Source organism: Microtus ochrogaster, linkage group LG4, assembly GCF_000317375.1.
Source record: "Microtus ochrogaster isolate Prairie Vole_2 linkage group LG4, MicOch1.0, whole genome shotgun sequence".
Lineage (NCBI taxonomy): Eukaryota > Metazoa > Chordata > Mammalia > Rodentia > Cricetidae > Microtus > Microtus ochrogaster.
The window spans coordinates 23,412,501-23,421,014 of NC_022030.1; the positions used below are offsets into that span (position 1 = coordinate 23,412,501).

General features: G+C 47.5%; 1 protein-coding gene across 1 annotated transcript in view; it reads right to left on the reverse strand.

The window, feature by feature from the left end:
* Positions 1–8,514, reverse strand: part of Ddx11 (DEAD/H-box helicase 11) — a 27,862-nt gene that overhangs the window by 6,157 nt on the left and 13,191 nt on the right. The window contains exons 10-18 of the mRNA XM_026786519.1: positions 7,024–7,176; positions 6,178–6,224; positions 5,785–5,864; positions 4,797–4,841; positions 4,617–4,684; positions 1,868–1,906; positions 1,562–1,682; positions 1,336–1,458; positions 1,065–1,177 (exon numbers count right to left, since the gene is read on the reverse strand). Coding sequence (XP_026642320.1) covers positions 1,065–1,177; positions 1,336–1,458; positions 1,562–1,682; positions 1,868–1,906; positions 4,617–4,684; positions 4,797–4,841; positions 5,785–5,864; positions 6,178–6,224; positions 7,024–7,176 — 789 coding nt within the window. The remainder of the gene's footprint in view (positions 1–1,064; positions 1,178–1,335; positions 1,459–1,561; positions 1,683–1,867; positions 1,907–4,616; positions 4,685–4,796; positions 4,842–5,784; positions 5,865–6,177; positions 6,225–7,023; positions 7,177–8,514) is intronic.

The following is an 8,514-nucleotide window of genomic DNA, read 5'->3' on the forward strand; positions in this document are numbered from 1 at the left end:
CACACACACACACACACACACACACACACTAGAACAACAATGACCATGTATCACATTAATACAAATGTACAAATCTGTACACACACAGCAAACCAAAAACAAAACAAACGCCTATGTGGGCTTGGAATGTGCCTTGACTGATGGTTCTGAGGTCTATCAGCAGGAATACAGGGAAAACAAAACAGAAAGGCCATTTGAGTAGGCAGCCAAGGCAGGGACCTGTGCTTAGGAGCCCAGTGGTCTAAACCCCAAATGTGCACAGGATGAAAGATACAAATGATCCTTAGATTCGCTGTCTGCACGGATCACAGAACTGTGAAAACCAGGCACAACGGGAAAATGGTCTAAGTAAAATCAAAGCAAGCGTTGTGTGAGAAGAATATGGTGAAATGTGAAATTTCCTATGTGGTGTGAGCAGAATACAGTGAAATGTGGCATTATCTACGTGGTTAGAATATGGAAAAACGTGGCATTATCTACGTGATTAGAATGCAGCACGGTAGAATATGGTTAAATGTGGCATTATCTATGTGGTTAGATTGAGACAGGATAGAATATGCTAGAACAAATATTTGAATATTTGCTAACAAGGATGATATTAACATTTTATTGCAGAGAGAAAAAGTAAATTATACCACTAATGTAGAAATGTGGTTTTAAAAAAACATATGTACATATGCAAAATGTATGTATATACATACATATGCTCCATATACTAGCATGAATCTTTCATTGGTAGAATTCTGACGTCTACAGCTTGTCTTTAATTTCTATAATAAAACTATGTAACTTATCTAAAAACATACATGCAGCGACTTTCTAAGAGGTGCTGGTACAGGAGGGGAAAGAGAGGGAGGTACCTAAGCAAGAGTCTGGGACCACAGGGGGCTTGTTCTCAGAGAAGCCTGCTTCTGGGGCTGCAGACGGCCAAGAGCCAGAGTGCTACTGCCCCACCAGGCCAGGGCAGCGGCACTAGTGGGCACTGCTGGGTCTGCAATGCTAGCCCACGTCTCTTTAGAGCTCCAGGGGACAGAAGAGAGCTGACAAGTGTCTTGGTGCCTTACCGGTTGCATGGTGCCGCCTGCAATGACCACTGCTCGGCATTCCTTCACCACCTGGGCAAAGTGCACAGCTGGATTCAAGAGCAAGAATTTGAGGCTGCTTTGACCAACATTGCCTGAAAGACAGACAGACAAAAGGCAAAGAGAGGAGTAAATTAGGCATAGGAAACCCCAGCTGATCCACAGAGGCCAGTGAGTTAGCACTTTCCTTTAAGAAACAACTCATTTGTCTTGCCATCAGTACTAGGCCCCTTTGCCACAAGCAGTCGAGTACCTTGCCGGTTCAGGATAACCCTGCCATCCTGGTTGGCAGTGGTGAGAGCTGCCAGAAAGGCCTCGATGTGCATCAGAGGGGAGGCAGGCCGAGGGGCTGTGGCCTGGTCCTCCTCCAGGGAGTCTGCAGACAAGGGAAGGATGGGGGAAAAGGCCTTCCTTAGGTCAAGTCTATGTTGTTTCCAAGGGCCTGTGCCTGGCTCTTCTCTCTCACCCTCCTAACTCACCCTCTGTAGGCCCTGACTGCAGGCTCTTCAGGAAGTGCTGGAAGCCATCCAGACTGCGGTTCTCCTGTGAGGCTGAGACAGATGGAAGAACAACCCCAAAGCGTTCTGTGAAGCCAAACAGCTACGTGTGGAGAGAGCAGGAGGACACACAGAATGAGAAGCAGCCCTGGATGAGACACCAAGCCAGTCTGCAGTCCACTTCCTCCCCACTATGGGCAGTAGAATCAGAGGCCTTGAGTTCCCAGGACAGCAGAGTAAGGCAGGCAGGGGTACTCGGGCTCCTTGCCAGGACAACGGGAAAGGTACCTTCCTGCTGATCATGCTCTTCTCCAAATACCGCTGCACCTGCAAAACCAGCATGAGCCCGTGAGAAGGAAGCAAACTGTGGTCTGAACTTTGAAGACATGGCCACGCCACACCACTAAGGGAAGGTGGCTCACTGGCACCTCAGAGGAGCCAAAACACCACAAGAAATCTTACTGGTCTGCTTCCTGAGGTCACTGTTCTACTTCCCATAAAAACTCAGGGTTCCTCCCAACCCTAGCCTCCTAACAATATCTCCACTGCTCTCGTGGCTCTAAGGGTATTCAGGGTAAGATCTGAAGGGTGGGAAGGTTGGCTCAGCCAGTAAGAGCACTGGTTGCTCTTCCAGAAGTCCTGGAACCTACATGATGGCTCATAGCCATCTGTAATATCAGTTATGGTGGATCTGATGCCTTCTCATGACCTCCTTGGGCACCATGAAGGCACACATGTGGTACACAGACATGCATGCAGGCAAAACACCCACACGTATAAAATAAAAAATAAACAACTTCAAAAAGAAGACAACAGTATGCTGTTTCCTTCTTCCAGATGCAGAGTGGGCCTTAAAGAAACAAGAGGTAATTTAAAAACAATCCTAAGGGCTGTGAAGATGGCTCACAAGCTTGCCGCATCACCATGAAACCCTAAGCTGGAAGACACAGAGAACACATAAAAGCCAGAGACAACAAAGTGAGTGTCTATAATCTCAGTGTTCTTATGGAGAAATGGGACACAAAGACAAGAGACACCCCAGAAGTCTGTGAGTCAGCATGCCTGGCATCCCCAGTGGAAAAACAATGAAGAGATATGCCTCAAACAAGGTAGAGAGCAAGGACCAACAAGGGAAATTGTTCTCTAATCTCCCCCCCCCTTTCTCAAGGAAAATTGTTCTCTAATATCTCTCCCCGCCCCCTCACACGCACACACACACGGTGGCACATGCACACCTAAATTCAAAACATGAGTGTGTGCATATACACATGGCACACACATAAAAAGGCAAATCTTTAAAAAAAAAAATCCAATCCTTTGTACAAAAGCAAGAAGGAAGTAAGATCTGGGCCCGTCCCAGGGAAGGCCAAGATGTAGTTTCCCCGCTTTGTTCAGTTTGTAGATGTTGATGTCTCAGCTCAGGTCACAGTGGGAATTAGAAAAATTGCTACAGAGACCAGCATCTGGTTAGACTGCTTCTGTCAGCCTCCAAAGGGAAAAGGGAAAGGCCTGAGGCAAGCTGGAGAAAGAAGCCTGCAGCTAGGGTCATAGCTGTGGAAGCTGCAATAACTCAAGAACAGGGGCAAATCAACTGTTGAGATTTGAACACACAGGAGAAAGGTACCAAAGATGATTGATAGGATCACAGGAGTGACAATGACCAAGGCGTTAGTCTAAGGACAGATGATGTGAAAATGGAAGGCAGCCGGGCGGTGGTGGTGCGCCTTCAATCCCAGGCAGAAGCACACAGACCTCTGAGTCAGTTTGAGTTTCAGGACAGTCAAGGCTACACAGAGAAACCCTGTCTTGAAGAAAAACAAACAAACAAACAAATTGTCTTTGAGGGCTGGAGAGAGGGCTCAGAGGTTAAAAGTACTGGCTGCTGTTCCAGAGGTCCTGACTTCAATTTCCAGCAACCACATGGTGTAGTAAGATCTGGTGCCCTCTTCTGGCATGCAGGTAGACATGCAGGCAGAACACTATATACATAATAAATACACCTTAAAAATAAAGAAAGAAAAAGAAAATGAAAGACAAGCAGGGAGAGAATCAGATCTAGGATGGGTCGAGCTGGATTTGAACATTGGCCCCCATCCATCCATTCTTGGTTCACTGGTGTGTAGCTTGGGCCAGTCATCCTCCAGAGCAACTATTCTAAGCCAGGTTCTTAAATGGCCATAGTATGTCCAGGCATAATGCTCAGAACAAGAAGACAGCATCCACTGGGTGTTGGTGGCACATAGCCTTTAATTCCAGCACTAGGGAGGCAGAGGCAGGCGGTTCTCTGTGAGTTCGAGGCCAGCCTGGTCTACAAGAGCTAGTTCCAGGATGGGCTCCAAAGCTACACAGAAACTCTTCTGTCTCAAAAAGCCAACAAACAAACAAACAAACAAAAACAGTCTCATCCCTGGCTTAATTTACTTAATACTTAATTTAGACACACTAGGTTACGGTCTAGTGACACAGCTACCTAACACCTGAGGGAACACCAGATAGCAAATGCAACAGAAGCAAAGGTCTGGACCCAGCCAAGGCTCCAGCAGGAAGACAGTGGTCAGGCAGGCCCAGCCATGTTCTCACCCTGCCCACCTCAAACATTATACCACGGACTATATTCTTAAAACAATTCCCTGGAGAAAACTAGCAGAACAGAGGTAGAAAGGGATGGACAGTACCTGGAGGCTGGGTTTGTGCCTAGGAGTGCAAAGAACAGCAACAACCTCCCATGCCAAATTCTACAACTCCCAACACAAGTGAAGCCCATATGACTGTTTGCTGTCCAGCTTGAAGACCTGGTAACTGCCTATTCCTGATTTTGGTCCTTGGACGATAGACTATTCAATGACAATGATTTGCATTTTATTTCTTCCATGTTTATTTTTGATTATGTGATAGAGAACACAAGGCCTTATCATTACAGGCAAGTGCTCATCAGCTGTGCTCCACCCCTACCTCTCCAACAGCTGTGCTCCACCCCTACCTCACCTTCCCAGCCTTAAGTAAACCAGAAGGTGCTTAAATCAGAATAGACCTTTACCTTGAACAGGTTGATGTTGTCTATCTGGCTCTGAAAGAGAAAGTCGTTGATGCTCTTCAGCTCAGAACCTGCAAGCAAACGAAGGACCCTGGTTTTGCACCTTGCCGAGTCCCTGGCTCAGTCCCAGAGTGGAGGTCTAAGTGGTTCAGATCACCCCCCACTCGGCAGCAAACTCCTCACCTGTCTGGAGCAGGCTCTGTGTACTAGGATTTTGTTTAATGTTACCTAAAAAGAGGGAATTCCAATCAGTCACGGTAGTAGTTCTCTGCTCAACTACAAGGAACATTCACGTTTCAAGAGACGTTTGTTTGGGGCGTTGACAGCAGACAAAGAACACACTATGAGGACAGGCAGTTCCAGAAGCCTTGCAGATGGAACTCACACACTTCAAATGGAACCCAAGGCCAGGCAGGGGACAGGATCAAAGCAGTCTCCCCACTGTCACTCTGAGCAAGGGCAAGGGAAAAAAAAACAGGCTCTTCCAGAAGACAGGGAGCGGTGACACAGGCAGAGAAGGAAGCAGACAGTGCTAACACAGGACAAGATCTCTCCAGAAGAGTCTCCATGGCTTCCTGGCTCTTCCAGAAGACAGGGAGCGGTGACACAGGCAGAGAAGGAAGCAGACAGTGCTAACACAACACAGGACAAGATCTCTCCAGAAGAGTCTCCATGGCTTTCTGACCCTACAGAAGCCTTTAAAAGCATTGCCCTATAATGAAACAGTCCCAGCCCAGAACAGCCCAAGAATCCTGGATGCCAGAGTCAGCAGCCTCCAGTCTCATGAGCCACAGGCAGGTCCCGCCCTGAGCTTTAGTTCTTCCTCTGTGACAGAGGCTTAAAGTTCCTAGGTTTCTATCCACATAGGGCAAATAGGACTGCCTGTATGCCAGTGCTGGTATACCATGTGGCTGAAACTAAGCCACACAATATGTTTTGCTTTACATACAATCAGAATTCTTAAAGTAAAACGTGGAGAAATAAATAAACTGGGACCTAAAGTGATAACAATGAAAACGCTAGTGAGGTCAAACATCTCAGTGAAGCTAGAGAGGACATCCCAAACCAAAGATGAGACAGGGCTTAAGACACCCAAGGGTCCTGACTGGCAGTCAAGGAACAAGACCAGCACAACCTGGAGATGGGGATGAGCCAGGGATGACAGTCCTACCTCCCAAAACAGCCACAAACTTCTCCAGCAAGTACAGAATCTGCTTGATGTACATTAGGTTCTTGGCCTTCAAACGCTTCCTGAGGAAGTAGCGACAGCGTTAGCACAGGATTCTGCAGCAGCGTCTCTCCGCCAGATGCCATGGGGCCTTTCTGCCTGGGCCTGACACACTGGGCTGGGAGCTACAAACCCTCCAGCAGATAAAAAGGCTAAGACCAAGGCTTTCAGAGCCTGCTTCTCTGTCCCCAAAAGCCTAGGATGTGGACATACACCAGGACAGATCAATTCAACCTACTCCTCTAAGACCTGGGCACTACAGTAGCCTCCATTTGGGTTCTGGAGACCACTGAAACTGAGCATGGTCACATCTCCTTCCTCGGGCTAGTGTCTTACCCATATCTTTCCATGTACTGGAGCAACTGGGAATGGGCCTGGCAGAGCTGGGGAGAAAACAGAATAGCATGAAGGCATCCCAGGATATGGTTAGGAAGATCTCTGTATAGAAACATTAGTCTGTGACTAGGAAATGCCAGCCAGGACACCATCAAGGTGACGGGCAACTGGACAGAAACAGACAAGGGCAAAGCATGGAGACACTATGGGCTGATGACCACTGAGAGGGCAAGGGAAGAGGCCAAAGCCTAAGGTCCTAAATATCACATATCACAGGGGAACTGGGCTGGGAGATGAAGAGGGAAATTCAAACAGGTGGCAGGTATCACACAGGTTTCATGATCAAATCCTGCCTCACCTCAGTTTGTGCAGTGGGTACAACACATGATTTTCCCCTCTATGAGTCCCAAGGTTCCAAAGCTAAAACGGGGAGCTACTACCCCAAAAGAAAAATGTGAGACACACAGAACCCTTTTCAATGCTTGCCACATAACAAATGACAATAAATAGGGGCCTGCAGAGACCCTGGGCATCCCTCCAATAAAGACCCCCAAAGCAGTATCAAAATGATAAGATGCAATCCTGTGAGGCTTGTGGGGCTCCTGGTCCCTGCCACCACCATCCTACTGACAGAGAACTAGTTAGCAGTATCCTGGAAGAAGGGCAGCTGAAGATAAAAGATGCCACTCTGTTCAAGCTAGGTACCAAGAGCCTCACACTTGCCAATGGACAAAAAAAGACAAGTTTCTTTCGGTTTTGCCAAGCCCCACATTCAGAGGAATTCCTGGCCCAGGCATTTAAAGGAATGACCTATGTCACTGCCCAGGATGGAAAAGGCTAGCCCACCTGGGAACCATTGACCTCTGTGCTGTAGATGCTGGTGATGGTGTCGATCAGGTTGTGTGCCTCGTCAATGATGACCACTTGGCCTTGCAGTTTGATTCCTGCAGCCTGTCGGGTGGCTGCATGCAACAGCATTGGATAGGGTAGCACCACTAGCTGTAGGGAAAGATTACTGTCAGACACTAAAACAACTCACCTGTCTTGCACATGGCAGAAGGCTTATCCTGCAGTAAATGATCCAGGTCACTGAAGTCCTAATTCTTACTTGATGTGGGATTTCCCTCTGTATGCTGTAAATATGTTTTATTACTACTGGTTACTAAAGAAGCTACTTTGGCCTATGGCAGGGCAGAATATAGCCAGGTGGGGAATCTAAACAGAGATATAGAGAGTAGGCGGAGTCAGAGACATGCCATGAAGCTGCCAAAGGAGAAAGATGCCAGAACCTTATCCGGTAGACTACAGCCTCATGGCGATACACTAGAAATAGGTTAATTTAAGATATAAGAGCCAGATAAGAACACACCTAAGTCGTTTGCCAAGCAGTGTTGTAATTATTACAGCTTCTGTGTGATTATTAGGATCTGGGAGGCCCGGAAACAAATGAGCAGTCTCCGCTTACACTTAGTCCAACCTTGCACGGGGTATACAAACCAGAAAGCACAGCTCGGTGTTCCGCCTGCTCCTACAGACCTTCCTGCAGATGTTCTATGTGGAATGTCAGCTGTGAGGAACTAAACTTGGAGCTGATCATCTGGAAGGGTGAGGGGTGGAGTCCTTGGGGATGAACCTCACCTAAGATCCCAAGAGAGCCCGTCTTCAACACACTGAGCACCAGAATGCAACATTAGCCTATGGTCCTGGGGCTGCTACTTCCCAGCTCTGTGACCCTGGCAAAGTCTAACTGACGTGACCCTTGGTTTTTCATCAGCTAAGTGAATCTGACAACTGCCAGTTAAGGGTGAATATAAAATCAAATCTGTGGATCTATGTTGCTGTGAAGGTTCTTCCACTTAAAAGACAACAAATAAGCGAGGGAGACTGCTCAGTTGGTAAAGTCTTCTCCTTGAAGCCACAAACCCATGGGGAAAAGCCAGGGGTGGTGGTGCCACTTGAGATCCCAGCAGCAGGGAGGCAAGGACAGCCTCACTTACCCACTAGCCTTGCCACACCCAAAGTTGCTCTCTGGCCTGCACACAGGCATGTGTACATACACATGCACCCACCAAACACACACACAAAGATACTGATAATATGGAAACTCAGAAAACTGGGACCACATGGCCCAGGTGCCAATATGGGTACCATACTTAACGCAGACAAGAGAAAAAACATCTTTCTGTGCCCGTATTCTCACAGAGAGAACAGGGCTATTCCACTGGGCTGTTACACAGGAAAAGAAGGTGAAAACTGCTTACACATGTCAAGAATACAACAATTTCATGTCTTCATACTTAATGGTGGCAGCACTCACTCACTGAGACATCTGTAGAC